This window comes from Hibiscus syriacus, unplaced genomic scaffold (genome assembly GCF_006381635.1).
Source record: "Hibiscus syriacus cultivar Baekdansim isolate YM2019G1 unplaced genomic scaffold, ASM638163v2 tig00111810_pilon, whole genome shotgun sequence".
NCBI lineage: Eukaryota > Viridiplantae > Streptophyta > Magnoliopsida > Malvales > Malvaceae > Hibiscus > Hibiscus syriacus.
The window spans coordinates 1246131-1265107 of record NW_024063186.1 but is presented as its reverse complement, the minus strand read 5'-3'; the positions used below and the strand labels follow the sequence as shown (position 1 = coordinate 1265107).

General features: G+C 36.5%; 1 protein-coding gene across 1 annotated transcript; it reads left to right on the top strand.

The window, feature by feature from the left end:
• The first annotated feature begins 15543 nt into the window (after positions 1 to 15543).
• LOC120171080 (U-box domain-containing protein 4-like) lies at positions 15544 to 17955 on the top strand. Its single transcript, XM_039178881.1, has 2 exons — positions 15544 to 15910; positions 16988 to 17955. Exons 1-2 carry the CDS (start codon positions 15618 to 15620, stop codon positions 17802 to 17804), a joined length of 1110 nt encoding a protein of 369 aa, XP_039034812.1. The 5' UTR covers positions 15544 to 15617; the 3' UTR covers positions 17805 to 17955.
• Positions 17956 to 18977: the final 1022 nt, after the last annotated feature.

Below are 18977 nucleotides of genomic sequence, written 5' to 3'. Positions count from 1 at the left end.
TGGTCCAATTTGAAGGCAGATTCAAGAATAAATTTAAAGATATTTCATGTTGACAACTTTGAAGACAAATTAAGCTTTCATTAGCCAACGCTTGCTTATTTTATTTGTTTTGGCAAGGTCTGGAACGTGGAAAACCACTAAAGTATCATGTGGGAATTTGACTTGAACTGTCTTATGAGTGAAACATAAAACATGCACATTGGGTTTCATCGGTTAATTCCTCAACAAACCATCTGACTTCATAAATATATAATTAGCTAGGGTGTAAATGAACCGAGCTTGAATGAATAAGGTTATGTTCATGTTCGTTTATTTATTTTTGAAGGTGTTCGTGTTCGGTTCGTGTTCGTTTAAATTTTTAATATCGTGTTCATGTTCGCTTTTTTATTTTTGAAGTTGTTCGTGTTCGTTTATTTTTTGTTCATGAACATGTTCATTTAATGTTCGCGAACGTGTTCATGAACATGTACGTTTAGCATTCGTTTAATGTTAGCGAACATGTTCGTTTATATGTTCACGAACATATTCATGAACATGTTCGTTTAGCGTTAATTTAGTGTTCGTTTATCATTTGTTTATATATTCGATTTTTAATTTCATTTGCGAGTTAAAGAACAATGATAAAATTACGCCACTGTGCTTAAACTCCTTGAAATTCATAGTTTACAATTACGCCACTAATTAAATTATTCTTATTAAGTAAAGATTAAAAGGGTAAATTATACTTTAATACTTACACTATTATTTTTATTTCGTTTTAATACCAAAACTTTATTTTTTAAAACTATTTTTTTAATTTTCACATCATCTTTCTATTTCTCCATCAATACTTTTTAATTAATTTTGTTCAACTGATTAAATGGTGACACATCTCACCAACTATGGGAATAAAATAATAGAAATTATTCTTGCTCTTAGCATGAATTAAACTTAGGATGTCATTTAAGTTAGTCATTTAAGTTAATTTCACTACATTTTGTTTTTAACTTATATAATAGTTGTCATAACCGTCCTTCGGATGGGCCCGGAATCGGATTCCGACTTAATTTCGATGTGATGGAGCCGCTACCGATTATTTATAATTAGGTTGATCAGATACCGTTCTACCTGATCTGCGTTTTACCAAAAATATGTCGGGTTCGCGAGTCGGTTACAATCAAGGAAGGATTAGCACCCTTGTACTGTCCTTTCGGTACCAATTTAATTTTCCGGGTGTCTTAATGCGAAAACTAAAAGTTAAATTAAAAATTAAAATTCAATCTGAATTAATTACCTTTGATCGATTAAAATTGCCCCTAAAAAGGTCAAAAACATTAGATTATAAAATAAAATAAATATTAAATAAATCAAAGAAGAAGGTCAACTAAGAAATTAACAAAAAAAATGTTAAAATAAAAAGATAAATAAAATAAAGTAACATGAAGAAAAATATTAAATTTTAGAAGAAAATAAAAAATAATAAGATATATAAAAAACGTCAAAAGATAAAATAAAAAAGGTGTTAAATTTTAAAAGAAATAAAAAAGAAATAAAAAATTTAAAGGATCAAATTAATTCTGGGAATGAGCTGTAAGAGAAAAACAAAAGGTTAGGGGACTAAATTGCAAAATATAAGAAGTATATTCAAGGGTTGAATCGAAATAATTCAAAATTCATGGGTCAATTTATCACAGGTGACCAAAATGAATTACACATCAAAGTTAGAGGGACTACGGAAATAATTTAAGAATTTGCTAATTTACAAAGGCCCTCCCTATAAATAGCCCATAAAACCCAAAAAAAATCATTTCAACCTCATTTCTCAAAAATAACAATCTCCCTCTCTTCCAAACTCTCCCCCCTCTCTCCTATAGCCGACCGAAAACTGACCACCTGTCGGTGACCACCCGCCGTCTGGACTACCGCTGACCGCCGCTCTGGCCACCACCATCGGTGGCCGAAAAACCCAAACTTACCCTCGAGCTTCCTCTCGACCCTATGAAGCAAAATTTGAGCCCCAAACACCCTAAAAACACCTCCTCTGTCGTAGATCTAAACACAAAGTTTCGGGTTTTTTTTTGTTTTGCCTTTTTCGAAAAGGTTTCTAAACTTTCTCGGCGACTATTCTTCCGACGATGCTTCTACATGCTCCGATGACCTTCAACGAAACAAAGGTTTAATCTTTTGTTTTGGATTTCGAATGTTTTTGCCCTTTTTTTGCTTGGATTTTCGTATATTTGTTGTATATTGCTCGGATTTTTTTGTTGGATATATTGGTATTTTTTGCTTGATGTTGTGCTCGATGGTATTTTTTGGTATCTTGCTGCCCGTTTCTGTGTTACTATCTTGTCGTTCCTTTGATGGCTTGGTTGGAGACTTTTTATAGCCTGGAACACGACCGTTGTAGCTCTGAAATAGGTGGGACCTCCATCCAATTCTTTCACTGAACGTTCGGCTGAGTTTCATTCGTGCAGGCTGTTACACCGACCTTGCAAAAATCCTGGCCGATTTTCAAACCGTGTTGACGTGTAGCCTCCACGCGTGCTCCCATATGGCATCTTTCCTTAATACGAAACCCTAGTTTGATTTTTTGGGTTGGGTCAGGCCCCTTAATCGGGTTAGTTTATTGGGTCTGGCCTACTAGCTCGGTTGGGTTGCACTTTGGACTGGATTGGACCTGTTAAAATTTAATTAAGTAATAAATAATAATAATAATATAACCTAATATATAAATAATAAAATGAAATAGAAATAAAAAGAAAAAGAAAAAAATATATTTTACTTCCCAAAAACAATATAATATATTAATATTTTCAAAAATCGTTTTCAAAAACCATTTTTAAAAAATGTTTTCAAAACCGATTTAAAAATTATATATTATACGTTTTCAAAACTGTTTTAAAAACTATATATTATACGTTTTCAAAATTATCTTAAAAACTATTTAATATATGTTTTCAAAATGGTTTTAAAAACTATATATTATACATTTTTTAAAAGTAAGTTTCCAAAAACTATATATTATATATTTCAAATACTATATTTATTATGCTATATAAAAACCCCGAACGAAAATACGTGTCTACAGTTGCCCCTCTTTGCCCATTTATTGTGTAACGAAAATAGGGCAAAGATACAAATACACATATTTTCGTTCAGTAAGAAGAGGGTCCAAAAGCGAATTTGCTCATGTGAGTATGATATCTTTCTCTGTGATTGAAATCTAACTTATCGAATATCTTCCATCGCGGAGTTGAAATTCGACTTGAAAATTCTAATAAATCATGGATCACTGCTGTTGAGCTGAATTACGGATGATTCCTTCATCATGAAGTTGAGTCGATCTTGGATGCTTCAGACATGATATCCTTCGCTGTGAAGTTGAAATCTAGCTCAAAATCTGAATTGAAAAATGGCTTCTTGTTGCCAAATCGTAGTCAACCTTGGTCTTCTTCTTGGCTTAAAGACCTTGGTTTGTAAATTCGACAGGAAAGTAGTCCCTCGCCGCTACCATGTGGTTGATATGCTCTCGAGCTGAATGGAATCGAACTCGAAAGTCTTCGTTGACAGATAACCCTTCTCACCTTGAGCTATGTTGTAAATTGGGCTAGGAGATAGTTCCTTGTTGTTGCAGATGACTCATTTGTTGTGAAATTAAGTTGATCTGTTGGATACGATATCCTTCATCGTGAAGTTGAAATCGTGGGTGACTCCTTTATCGTGAAGTTGAGTCTAGATTAAATAAAATTGCCTTGGGCCAGATATCCTTCATTGTGAAGTTGAAATATAACTTGGATAAGTTGCATTAAATATTCTTGAAATTGGCTCTGAAAAAATATGCAATATTACGCATATATGCGATGCTATGGATGTGATGTTCTTATGTATGCCTAAAATGCATATGCAATATGTTATTTTAGGGTTTAAAGAGAAATCTCAATCTCCTACTGTCGATTCTGATGGCTTTCGACTTTTGACAAACTTGAATTTCTAATTCTTGATTTCGGATTCTCTGGTATATATTGGGGTTTGATCTGACACCCACTCTGGAAGTTTTGTAAAAAGAAGCTTTATTTATGGTCTTGATTTAATCAACGTCACTGCAGTGAACTAGCACCAATATTTCGAGTATGGTGCAAAAACCTTTATCGGCTTCTGAACACCTGTACCTTTTGGAAAACCTTTGTACAGTAATACACAATTATCTTTTCAAAAGTGAATAAATCATTCTTATTTAAATTCAATCTAAGACGCTTGCAAGGAATTGATTTTTTTAAAAAGAAATGACTATATTTGTTTATGAGGAAAAAAGACAAAGAGTACATGGCAAACATTTTGAAAAGTCAATACATAAAAGAGATTCAAGTAAATGCCCTAGATCTCGAAAATGTGGACGCCTTTGAACTAACACACCGTTAGATGACTTTTGAGTACAACTTTTGTCAAGAGGACTTCGAAGATGTGACAACGTTTGGGAGAGTGTGAAGTTCCTTCGAATTGTTAAGTCTACAAATAACTTGGATGCCTTGATCCGGGACCTTTCTCATGTGCGAATCCTTAATCATTATCCAAGACACCCTTTCAGGTTTTCAACTTGGATCCATCCTTGGTCTCAAGACGCCCTTTGTGGGTTTTCATCTTGGACCCATCTTATTTTGTTCCTATTTTTCTTTTTCATTTTTCAATTTAGAGTTCCCTTTCGGATTTTCATTCTAAACGTTTTTTATTCAACTTAGGGTGCCCTTTCGGGTTTTCACCCTAAGCGAAATATTTTTTGACTACATCATAATTAACGGGATTAGGTAGTTCTGGCCCGTCCATTTCAATCAAAATCAGTGATTCTCTGGAGAAGGCCTTTTTTACGACATATGACCCTTCCGAATTTGGCATCCATTTTCCTCTGTAGTCTTTTTGGATTGGCCAGACCTTTTTCAATACAAGATCTTCTTCCTAGAAAACTCTTGGGTGCACCTTCTTGTTGTGTGCTCTCGGATCATTCTTTTTTGGTATAGTTGACCATGATGAATGACTTTCAACCTCTTTTCTTCTATTAAGTTCAATTGATCATATTGAGTTTGCACTGATTCTGCATCATCTAGTTTAACTTCTGACAAAACTAGGAGTGATGTGATCTCCACCTCAATGGGAAATATTGCCTCCATCCCATATGTTAATGAAAATGGGGTTTCCCCAGTTGAAGTTCGTACCAAAGTCCAGTAAGCAAACAAAGCAAAAGATAATTTCTCGTGCCAATCCTTGTATGTCTCAGTCATTTTCTCCACTATTTTCTTGATATTTTTATTTGATGCTTCTACCGTTCCATTCATCTTTGGTCTATAAACAGTAGAGTTGTGATGCTTTATGTTAAATTGTTCACAAGCTGCATCCATCATCTTGTTATTCAGGTTTGTTGCATTATCGGTAATTATTCTTTCGGGTAAACCATACTGGCATATGATCTCTTTTTTCAAGAACTTGCAAATAGTAGACTGAGTGACACTGGCATATGATGCAGCTTCCACCCATTTGGTAAAATCATCAATTGCTACAAGAATGAACCGATGACCATTTGAAGATTTTGGATGGATTTGTCCAATGACATCTATGCCCCACATAGAAAAAGGCCATGGTGTTGTCATCACATGAATAGGGTGAGGGGGATATTTATTTTACCCCATAGATTTGATATTTATGACATCTTCTAGCATAGTTGATGCAGTCGCCCTCCAATGTTGACCATAAGTATCGCATCTCATAATTTGTCTTGACATCACATGTCCATTTTCATGAGTTCCACAGACTTCGTCTTGTACCTCTTCCAAGATCATATTTGCTTCTTCTACATCTACACATATTAACAAGACTTGATCATGGCTTTTCTTGTATAAGATTTCTCCATTAAGAACATATATGGCCGCCATCCTTCTGATTATTCTTTTGTCAGTTTCGGTGGCTTCTTCTGGATAGCTTTGATTCTTAATGCATTGCAGGATGTCATTGTACCAAGGTTTGGTATCTTTTATCTCTTTGATTTGGTAACAATGAGTTGGGTACTCATATGACTGCATGTCAATGGGCATCATGTCAGATTCTATGCTAGCTTTGAATGTTGCTGCCAAGGTAGCTAAGGCATCAACAATTTGGTTTTCTTTTCTAGGCACATAATGGAAAGTGACTTCATCAAACTCTTCGAGTAGATCCAGTATGAGCTTTCTGTATTCCACCAGCTTTACATCTTTTGTCTATCACTCTCCTAGGAGCTAATAGATTACTAAGGCGTAATCTCCATATACCCGTAAGGTCTTTATATTTTGTCCAATAGTAGCTTGGATCCTTAAAACACAAGCTTCATACTCCGCCATGTTGTTAGTGCAATCAAAGTTCAATCTACTAGTGAACGGATAATGATCTCCTTTGGGTGAAACCAGGATAGCTCCAATGTCATGCCCTAATGCATTTGATGCACCATCGAAATGCATTTTCCAAGTGTCACATGTGGAGGTACCCGCAAATTCTAAAGATATGGCCATCAAATCTTCATCTGGGAACTCGAAGTCTAGTGGTTCATAGTTTTCAGAGGTTCTACTTCCCAAGAAGTTAGATATGACATTTCCCTTTATATAGCCTTTTGGCTCACATAATCGATGTCAAATTTAGATAATAACATCTTCCATCGGGCTAACCTTCCAGAGATAGCAGGCACACCCATCATGTACTTTAACGGATCTAACTTGAAAATCAACCAAGTGGTGTGGTACAACATGTATTGTCTGAGCCTTCGTGTTACCCAGACTAAAGCGTAACAAACCTTTTCAATGGGTGGATATCTAACCTCACATCGATGAACTTCTTGCATAGGTAGTAAATGGCTCGTTCTTTTCTTCCAGACTCATCATGTTGGCCCAAGAAAATATCCCGCAGAGGTATGCCCGGGATGGGAGACATTAAGACAGGAGTGCAAGAAAAATACTCTTTTATTTTATCAAAGGTAATCTGGCAATCCTCATCTCATGTTCCAGAATTGTTCTTTCGAAGAAGACAGAAAATTAGGTCACATTTGTCCGTCAATAGTGATATGAGTCGGCCGATTTAGTTTAGTCTATCCAGAAAACCTCGAACTTCTTTTTATGTTCATGGGGGAGGTAAATTCTTGATGGCTTTGAATTTATTTGGATCAATCTCTATACATTTCCTGCTAACCACAAAGCCTAACAATGTTTTCGATGTTACTCCGAAGGTACACTTGTTGGGATTTAGTCTCAACTGGAAATTTCTTAATTATTGGAAGAGTTTTCTCAGATTCTCGACATGTTCATTTTCAGTTTATGCCTTGACAATCATGTCGTCCATATAAACTTCAATTTCCTTGTGCATCAAGTCATGAAACAATGTCTTTCCTCGTCCAAGGGCATCACCTTGTAGCAAAATATTCCCCACATTGTGATGAATGTGGTTTTTTCCATGTCATCTGGATGCATTTTAATCTGGTTGTATCCTGAGAATCCGTCCATGAATAAAAAGAAAGTATTTCCTGCTGTATTGTCCACCAGAGTATCTATGTGCGGTAAGGGGAAGTTATCTTTAGGACTTGCTTTGTTTAGGTCTCGGTAGTCAATGCACATGCGCACCTTTCCATCATTCTTTGGAACTGGCACTATGTTAGCCAAACATTCTGGATACTTGACCACTTGAAGAAAGCCAGCATCGAATGCTTCTTGACTTCTTCTTTTATTTTAAGAAGCATTTCAGGTCTCATCCGCCTTAATTTTTGTTGGACGGGTTTGCATTCTGGCTTGATAGGTAATTTATGGACTACCATATCCATATCTAGCCCAGACATGTCTTGATAAGACCATGCAAACACGTCCTTGTACTCCTGAAGTAAGTCTATCAGGCTTTGTCTTGCTGCAAACGAAAGTATTGTGCCAATCTTAATTTCCTTTTTTTCCTCCTATGTGCCGAAATTCAAAACTTCGATTTTCTCTTCATGTGGAAATATTTGCTTGTCTTCTCTTTCCACCATCCTTAATAATTCAGAAGGTAAGTTGCACCCTCTTTATTGTCATATTCATCAATTTCCCCAAGACAACTGAGTTGTTCAAAATCTACCTCTGGGTTAGAATCATCATTGTTTGCATCATTAATATCACGGGACCTGAAAAGGAAAGAAGAAGAGAAATGTGTATATGCAAGAGGAAGGTATCCCACACAGAATGAAGAAAAATTAAATTCAAAAGAAAAAGAAATGAGGAAGGAAAAAATGTTTGCCAGAAAATAAACTGCATCTTTTATTGAATGTGAATAAAAACAATTTATTAACCCTTATAAAAGATTACCTATTGCCCCAGTATAGAAAATAAGGAAAGTTTGAGTATTACTCTGAAAGAAATTTGAAAACTACAGGTAGTTCTTCAGTCGTCCAGTTGTTAAGCACGGACCCGGCAATAATGGACGAATTTCGGATCTATCAGTGTATTCAGTGTTGTTCGTTGTTATGGCATTGATACTCAAGTTTTTCAAAGCAACCTCCAAGTCTGGTAAGTTTGTTTCAAACACATAGTCATCAGATCTAAATGTATCTTGAAGAGAAGGGAATATCATTGGTTCCCACTGAATTTCATCCCCAGTCAATCTTGTCAATCTTCTTTCTTGACACTTCCGAATTTCCTTCATTTTCTGTTGGTGATTGGGCTGAAACCCTAGCCCAAATTGATCTAGCTTCATGATAGGAAAAACGGGATCAATTATTCCTGCAGAAGACTTCCAAATCCTTTTCCTGTCTTAGCATATTTTCCTAGGGTTTGTTTTAGCCATGAATGTGACATTTACAAATTCCAAAAAATGAAATGAACATTCTAAAGCGTATTCATCCACCTCAATGTATGGGGCATTAGTGGTCACACTTGCCACTATGTCTTCCTCAGCATTGATGATGATAAGGGTTCCATCAATGACAAACTTCACTTTTTGGTGAAGTGTTGATGGCACTGCCTCAACTTGGTGTATCCATGGCCTCCATAAAAGGTAGTTGTAGGAGGGCATAATGTCCATCACCGGGAATTCGATGTTGTAAGTGGTAGGTCCAATAGTTAGGGGTACTTCAATCTTGTCGATTACCTCCCTATTTGTCACGTCAAATACTTGAACCACACTCTGGCATGCTCACATATGGGAGGAGGTATCCATTAGTAGTCTTTTCAAAGTGACCAGAGGTATCACATTCAGAACATACCCGTTGTCGATTAACACACTTGGCAAGGCATGTCCCTTACAGTGAGTTGTAATGTGCAATGCTTTAGCTCGGCCTCTTCCTTCGGATGGGATCTCATCATTAGAAAATGAGATAAGATTGTCAGCCTAAATGTTGTTAACCAGTCTATCCACCTTGTTAACTGGTATGTCTTGTGGTACGAAGGTCTGATTCAAGACCTTTAGCAGTGCCTCTCTATGTGCTTCCAAATTCAGTAGTAGTGCCAACATCGAAATGTGCACTGACAAACTGTGCAGCTGAACCACAACACTGTATTCACTATTCCTAAGAAACTCCATTGCTTCATCTTCTTTAATAGGTTTATTTACTACTGGTTCGTCTCCCTTAAATGGCTCAAGCGGTCTCTGGGATAAATAAACTTTTTGGGAATAATATTTCCCACTTCCAGCAGCGTACCCTACTTCATGAGTACCTTTTTTCACAGTGCTTACCTGGCAATCGTATTTCCAAGGAACTTGTCAATCATCTTTATAGGGAAAAGGCCTAGGTGTTGCGATTACTACCTTTGTTGGTGCATTTTCTATCGGTTGCACCTTAGGGGGTGATTATCAAAGGGCGCCTCGTGCTATATCTTTGATAAGATACTTATTCAGTTACATAGATGTCTACTTTCGGAGTGTGCTTGTTCTATTCATAACATTCCAGTTCTTTTTTGTTCATCATCAGTTAGATCAACGCTCTAAACTCTGGACATTTCTACACATCATGTCCCCCTTTGTTATGATAGCAGCAATAACTATTGTTTGTATCCTTTGTTGCACCGAGATGTAGTACAAGAAATCATGCCTTCATCATTTGTCTCCACACCCAAGCCAAAGGAGACTTTATTTCATCAATACTGGTTTTAACTTTCCTGTCTTTCTCCTCAATGACTGCATTAATCTCAGCTTCTTGATGATTAGGCAAAGGGTTTTGTGCGACATTTGGTGCTCCTGAGTTGTTGAAGTGGATTCAATTCTTGTTGCACATTCTCTGCACGATCCTCTTGAATGCGAGGCAGTTCTTAATAGTGTGCCCTAGAACACCGCCATGATATTCGCAATGTGCATTCTCATCATACCACCTGGGGTATGAGGGCTTCATATGTTTCACTGGATATGGTGACACTACATGAGTTTCAAGGAGTTACTGATAAAGTTCTTTGTAAGTCATGGAAAAATGGTCAAAATTTTCCTTTTCTCTTTCTTTCCTGGGTTCCCTTGAATCTTGTCTAGAAGTACCTGACGATACAACTGCAGTTGATTTTGGTTTAGAGATTATAACACCTTTATTGGTGTTGATGTTGTTGATCTCTCCATCTTTCATCTTCATAGGAGGTTTCTTGCTGGATTCCCCTCATTCGATATTTTCTTCTTTTATGGCCATTTCTATCATTTACCCGGCCATAACCATGGAAGAAAAATTTCCAGATGTGATTGCAACCAGGTGCCCGAAGTAAGGAGCTTTCAATGTTTGCACAAAGAGATTTTTAGTTTTCTTCTCATCCAAAGGTGGATGAACTTGCACAGCAAAATCCCTCCATCATTATGTATACTATCGGAAACTTTCGTTATACTTCTTTTTCATGCCTTGTAGCATAACACGATCCAATCTCATATCTTTTACGTGCTTGTACTGTTCCAAAAATGACTTGGCGAGATCTTTCCATGTTTGAATGTGCGAGCAGTTTAACTGTTTATACCACCTAATAGTCGAACCTGACAAACCATCTTGGAAGTAGTGAATCAGGAGTTGGTCATTTCCTACGTGTCCTGTCATCTTTCGACAGAACATGGTAATGTGAACTGAAGGGTAACTATTCCTATCGAAATTTTCGAAGTCTAGGACTTTAAATTTTGGAGGAAGAATCAAATCTAGGACTAGGCTTAACTCCAAGGCATCAACTTCATAATAGTCATTGTCCCCTTTAACCGACTTCATCTGATCTTCCAACTACTTGATTTTTTCCTCCATTTTCTTTGCCTTGTCGTCTTCATCAAAATTTGATATATGGTAGTCATTCGAATTATTCTGAGGATTGTATACAATAGTTTGAACTTTCACAGCAGATGAGGCTTGTGTTTTTACTTTTTCTCAAGCTCTCTTTGTAACCTCAGCAAGTTCTCTTCAAGTTAAGCAATCTTAACTTCTATTTTCTTCTTCTTTGAATGAGTATTATGCTGATGAGGTATGTCCAATGCTCGGGGTGGTATGTCTAGTGTTTGTTCCTTTTTTGATGAGACATTTTCTGTTAGTTAATGTGAATGTAAAGAAATGAAAGGAAAAATAACAAATACAAAGTATGTAAAAATGCATGATACATGTAATTTTTGAGGTACTGGTCTAAAAATGCGTTTGTTATTATAAATAATTTTTATTGGGATAAAAGTGTTATTTCTTAAGAGACTAAAAACATCTCAAATGTATATTCTAACTAAGTTTTCTAGACCCCGAACAACTTCTAACATGTTGACAAGTCTTATTCCTTCATCTGTCACCGACTGAATACCTTATCGGACTACTCAAACTTCTCTCACCAAATCGTGCAAGTGATGTGCCGCTTTATGTACTTGCTCTAACAAGTCTCGAATGACCATATCTTTGGCTTTCACCCTTTGCTGAGCTTGCTCCCAACGAATACGCCATTAAAATCCTCCATTAAAGGGAACTATCTGAAGCTCACTTGCTTGTTTCTTAAACTTGTCTACAATGGCCTCCAACTCAGCTATGGTTTTTTTATCTTGTTCTTGTTGTCTTTGAAGAGACTGCTCTAGATCAGCTACTTTAGTCTTCAACCGTTTGTTCTGGTGCTACCTTTCTAACAAACATCTTTGGGAAGTTTTAGTTGTTCTTTCAGTGTCCCTTTTTTATCTTGTCCTTCGAACTTCCTTTTCATGTTGTTGGCTTCACCTTTCCAATATTCAGAAGATCGTTTCAGACTGGAATTGTTCTAAACTTGCTCTTGATACCCCTTTCTCAAATCTTCCAACTTAAAGCAAACTTTCTTCTGTTCTTTTTCTAATATGTCTGCTCGATCCTTCTGAGTATCAGCATCTAACTTCCACTGGAATCTTTCAACCTCGAGTACCCTTAGACTTTATTTCAGCTCTTCCTTTTCAATTTAATTCTTTCTTTGTTATCTCCAATTTGGAGGGAACTGGTTTAAGATGTTCTTCCATGGTCCGAGTATCTTCATGATCTGGTACGGGAATGGTGTCATTCTATCTTAACTTCCGTTATTCTAAATAATCTGGAGTAAGCACGTCTTTAGCAGCCACGACATCCATACGGAACATCTTATTCTATGACTCAGTTACATCTTTGACCTTCTTCTTGCAGTTGTCCTCATGGTATGCAAATTCCAATCCAAATATTCCATATGTAGTTGGGACAAACTGGAGTGCCCCATACTGCCGAAGTGCCAAAAGTGGAGAATATCCGACTCATCTCCATAATCCAAGTAATGTTATGATTTCTGAGTCTCCACATCGATAAAGGATGTCACTATGGGTTAACCAAGGGTCTCTGCAGACAATATCCTTGTCTTGAAGTTGCGTGAACACCTTTACCCATTTTTCTTTTGGGATGCCTTCTTGCCACTTTAATGTAAGGAATTCTCCCAAAGGAGAGTAAGTGGTGATGAACCGACGGTAAGAAATCCTGTCAGTCTTCCAGAAATGACTATAGATTAAAACCTAAAGAAGTTGTGTCCACCCTATAAATCTTCCTCCCCCAGTCTTTCTGCAATGTTTGAGTGAACAAAAAGTTTCAGCTAATATTGCTGGTACCAAATTCACTCGTTTCGAGAGTTGTTCGAATAGTTCCACCACAACCGCCTCGATGTATCCCAAAGTTTTTGGGAAGATGACCAAGCCGTAGAGACCTAGTGCAAAAAGGTTTATCAATTTCCATTCGTTTGGATGATTCTTCATTAGTTGCTTGATATGAGTCCAAGCAATTCCTTCTCCTTTACCCTTGTGCTGAATCCGGTCAGTTACCCACTTCTTATCTACCGCTGCAAATTTGCCAACTCATTTTTAAAAGGTTGACTTTTGATGTGCTTGGTGTAGACCCGATCCATTATGATACCTTCATAATGTAGTAAAATAGTATATTCTTCGATTTTGGGCACCATGTCCTCTTTATTAAATATAAAATACATGTACCCCAGATTCCATAATTGCACTAAAGCTTAGATTAGGGGCTCATCTATCTTGACATAGAGTAGAAGTGCGATATCACCATATCGCTGGCAAAATTTTTGTTTCTGGTCGTTTTCCAGCTATCCCAAATGCTCTGCAATTCTTGAACATCATTTTGCTTAAGGCTGACAGAAGCATAACCAATTAGATTTGACACATAGTTGTCTTGCAGATTGTCTCCCTTTTCTTTCTGAGTTTTTTTTTACCATATCATGACCTCTTTATTTTTCACCTCTTGCATTACAACCCCTTTGTCCATTAATACCGATTATTTGTGTTTAACGAACACTTTTTGTGGATCAGTCACCTCTTTTAAATGATGCAAATGATAAAATAACAGAAAATAAGAAAAATGAAAGAAACCAAGTTATTAAGATAAAAAATAATAATGAAAGTAAAAATTCCTACCCCATATGCTTTATTTCTTACCCGGACATGATTTATATCTCGAATATTAACTTTTGAGCACATCCTAATCTCATATGTTTCTAGTTCACATGCTTTGAACAGAAAATAAAACAAGAAATAACTCAAGCATACTAGGTTTTGAAATGGGATCTAGGGGTGGGCTCTAATTTCTTGCAGTCTCCCGGTTTAGGTTCTAAAAGAATGTACCCGAGTTTTCCTTGCTGATGCCCCTTAGGCTTGCCAGACCCTCAGTCCTAAGCCCATTACAAGCTCATTTGGACTGAGTTAAACTTGAGAGGACACATTCCCTTATGTATGTACGGAGAATAAATTCACACAAAAACATAAGGTATATGCATCCCAAAGGTTACTTGTTAGGCTTATATGGAAAATAAATTCCCACGAAGGTGTCGCTTTCACCTCCACTTACGAAAGGGTTTGGAGCTCGAATATAGAGCCTGAGATGAATTTTGAAAGGATGAATCATTAGAAAACATCAGTACGATTATTTATTTGAAAAATAATAATCAAAGGTAAATAATAAGGATCGAAAAGTTAAATTAAAATTTAAACTTACAATTTTCTCTTTAGAAGACAACCTAAAATTAATTTTGGCCTGACTCACTTACCTGTTCCCAGCAAAGTCGCCAAACTGTCGTAATCGTCCTTTGGGTGGGCCCGGAATCGGGTTCCAACTTAATTTCGATGTGATATAGCCACCACCGATCATTTAGAAAGAATTAGGTTGATCGGATACCATTTTACCTGATCTGCGTTTTACCAAAAATATATTAGATTCGGGAGTCGATTACAGTCAATGAAGGATTAACACCCTTGTACCGCCCTTTCGGTACCAATTTAATTTTTCGGTTTTCTTAATGCGAAAACTAAAAGTTAAATTAAAAATTAAAATTCGATATGAATTACTTACCTTTGATCGATTAAAATTACCCCTAAAAGTCAAAAACATTATATTATAAAATAAAACAAATATTAAATAAATCAAAGAAAAAAAAGGTAAACTAAGAAATTAACAAAAAATGTTAAAAGAAAAAGATAAATAAAATAAAATAACATGAAGAAAATATTAAATTTTAGAAGAAAAAAATAATAAGATATGTAAAAAACGTCAAAAGAGAAAATAAAAAAGGTGTTAAATTTTAAAAGAAATAAAAAATAAATAAATAAATTTAAAGGATCAAATTAATTCTAGGAATGAGCTGCAAGAGAAAAGTAAAAGGTTTAGGGTTGTTGTTTCAAGTTTAGATTGTTATGGAAGATTTTGAGAATGGATTATGAATTCGGAGTTGGGCATGTAATTGAAGTATTTTAGAATTTGAGGTTTAGAATGTAATTGAAGTATTTTGGAATTTGGGGTTTAAAATGTAATTGATGATTGTGTTGCAAGTTTTAAAAGTTGGGGAGAATGCAAGCGCCTAAATATTTCAGTGACTATTTATATAATTGACCTTAACGGAAGTGAAACGGTCGTTACGTCGGGGACCATATTATAAACGAACTAAATGTTTGGTAATTGTATTGTATGTTTTAAAAGTTAGAGGACATAAATGAAAATATATAAAAAGTTCAGTGACCATTTGTATACTTTACCCTTTATATATTAATAGTTATGACATGTCGTTTATACTGTTGTCTGACGCCACTTCGTAAAGTAAACAAACCAACCTTTCAATTTGGCTCTCGCTCCTCTTTTCTTTCACTCGGATTTTTTCTTTTCTCTTTCTTTCTCTCCCACCACCGACTCTTTTCTTCTTCCAATGGACACCACTGCAGCCAATCAAAGCCCTTCTTCGTCGGACGTGGATGTCACGCCACGTGGAGAAACCTCTGCCGTCCTTCGAGCCCTGCAATTAATCCAATACGACCACCCCGATTCCATGCTGCAAGCCGCCAAGGAAATCCGCCGTCTCGCCAAAACTTCCCAGAGGTGTCGGCGGCTCCTCGCCGACGCTGTTATCCCACTCGTTTCTATGCTCCGAGCTGAATCACCTGAGTCGCAACACGAGTCCGCCCTTCTCGCCCTCCTCAACCTTGCCGTTAAAGACGAAAAGTACGTTCACCCTTCAACAATCTCCTCCTCAACCTGCGTTTATTTATTATGAATGGAGATTTCTAACATGTTTGTTTCAAATTACTTTTTTAGTGATTCGGGGATTTTAGAATCAGTGTAATGGTTTTGGGCAGTTTGTATTGGGAATTGGAGTTCGTAAAGGATTGGTCTTCACGTTGATTACTCTTTACTTTATATGTTTCTATTTTTTTTTCTTTCTTTTTCAACATGAGAAAGAACAATGATTTATGTATTTCCTAATTGGGTATTCAGAAAATCTGCAGAGCAGAGCATCAGAAATATAATTTCGCTTTTCCCAGAATATTTTGACCGTACAATTTAATGGCGTAGAATGTAATTTTTATGAATAATAGAAAGAAATGAGTTGCATAAGGCTAATTTTCTTCTCATTTATGGAGAAGATGAATTTAATTTTGGGATTATTCCTTTACAAAGAAATAGGTGCTGCTTTTAGTTTGGGGGGTGTATATATTTTCGATTAATTTGATTAAAAAGTGTAGTTCTTCTTCTTTATTGAAAATTTCCATTCTCTTTCTGTTATCTTCTAGTTGAAGTTATAATTTTGACCCCAGGATTCGTTTGGTGATGGAGGATATATAGATATAGATATTTACTAATCGAGTAACCTATATCATTCTATGCTTCTTCTTCAAAACACTATAGGATATTCTCTAGTAAAAGTAGAAAACCGTATTGAAGTAAATTTCTTGTTACTCAAGTTTTCTTTGAAATCAAATAATTGATCTTATAAATAGAGATAGGACTCGGTCGTCTACAACTCAGGTGTGCGGTTAAGAGAGAAACAGTGAGATGATCTTATAAATAGAGATAAGAATGATTCGTTTAAGGTGTGCGGTTAAAGAGAAACGGTGAGGTAGCTTGTACAACTATTAGTCTAGCTAATAATCCTAGATTAAGATGCCTAGAGAATTTGCAAGCATGAGGATATCATTATAGAAACTTTAATCCAATCTGGCAGGAATATTTTGATGTTGATTACAGTTATGAGTGGATTGGAAATGTTTTTTAAACATTGTTTTGCATCAAATTGTGCAGGAATAAGATGAGCATTGTGGAAGCTGGTGCATTGGAGCCAATCATTAGATTCCTTCAAAGTGATAACATAAACCTGCAAGGTTCTGCAACAGCAGTGTTGCTCACTCTATCAGCGTCTGTCAACAACAAGCCGATTATCATTACATCCGGTGCCATTTCTTTGCTTGTACATATGCTTACACATGGACCCACGCAATCTAAGGTTGATGCTGTGACGGCTCTATCCAATCTCTCCACACATCCTAAAAATCTTACCGCCATCAATGAAACCAGTCCCATCCCCTCCATTGTTAGTTTGCTGAAAGCCTCGAAAAAGTCTTCAAAAGCAGCCGAGAAATGCTGTTCCGTGATAGCATCCTTGGTGTGTTTCGATGAAGGAAGAACCGCTTTGGCAGCTGAAGACGGCGGAATATTAGCAGTCGTCGAGGTGCTCGAGAACGGCACTCTCCAAGCCAGGGAACATGCTGTTGGGGCACTGCTGACAACATGCGAAAGTGACCGATGTAAATATAGGGAACCGATTCTTAGAGAAGGCGTGATTCCTGGACTACTGGAGTTGACAGTGCAAGGAACACCCAAGTCCCAGACGAAAGCTAAGACCCTTTTGAGGTTATTGAGGGAGAGTCCATATCCGAGATCCGAGCTTCAACCCGACACACTAGAGAACATCGTTTGCAACTTAATATCTCAGATGGATGGAGAGGACCCATCTAGTAAAGCAAAGAAGATGGTGGCTGAGATGGTCCAAGTCAGCATGGAGCAGAGCTTGAGACATTTACAGCAGAGAGCTCTGGTTTGCACCCCAACTGATCTATGATCGCTTCTGGTTTCCTTTTTTATTTTCCTTTTTCTTCTTGGAGGTGTTTTGGTACGTAAAGAAGTTGCCATGCCGGTCCAGTCCAGTCCAGGCCGTTTGTGGGGTGTCGGGTGACTGGTAAAGAAAAGTGTGAATAAACTGGAAATTATATGATGCCGTACGCATGTATATACTAGTCTGTTTGTAAAGAAACTGTCATATGTTGTAATACTTTACCAATCAATCAAGTTCTTCTCCCTTTCTCCATGGTTTGTATTTGGATATGATTTTTTTCCCTTCAATTAAATTTTACATTCGAGTAAAGGGGGTCGTTGATGGGAGAAGCGGTGGCCCCTGAAAATTTTGAAATTTTATATATTTTCTTTGTATTTGCTATATATTTTTCATCCACATCAGTTGTTGAATTGTTGTTTTATTTATTAATGATGGACAAGTCAAATTAAATGGCTGAGAAATTTTCTGGATTGGGCAGTCCAAAGTTTATTAGTTTTCATGCTTTCTGAAGGGTCCTCGTATTTTCTCAAGTAATCGTCCTCGTGGTGAGACGCAATTGGTCAGGTAATGAGCACCGCATGTACTAATGTCATTGGGAAACTTGTCTCTCCCTTGTATGATTAGCTTTAAAAAAATGGAAGAAAAGGAAGTTTACAAGTTTATTATTGTTGGTACGGGAAACCATGTTGAAAGGATAAGATCATTCATTTGTATAGCTGAAAGTTGTGTGGAAATAAATGAGGTCTGATGTTTGAAATTGGGACGGAGGCCCCGATTTTATATTAGGAACGATGAATATTATTAATTTCAGGTGAGAATGAATTTATAAAATCTTAAGAGTAAAAATATATTGTTAATAAAAAACATAAATTTTTTTATTTAAAAATATATAATGATTTGAATATAGAGATAGTCGTTCCTCCTTAATTCATCTCTACCAGAGTTGTCTCACGAGGGTTAGTTAGGCGATCAACTTATTTAAGAACCAAGTTTTATGGGAGGTTGGGTTGGTCCCATCCTGATTAAGCACACTCATTAACTCGGCTATCTTGTCTTTGGACTCGTTAGGTTAATGCATGTATTGAAACCCTCCCTATGAGGCCTTCAGACCGACGGTATAAGACGAGGTATTGAAATTTTGAAGTTTTATATTTGAGTCTTATTCGATCTTATCTTATG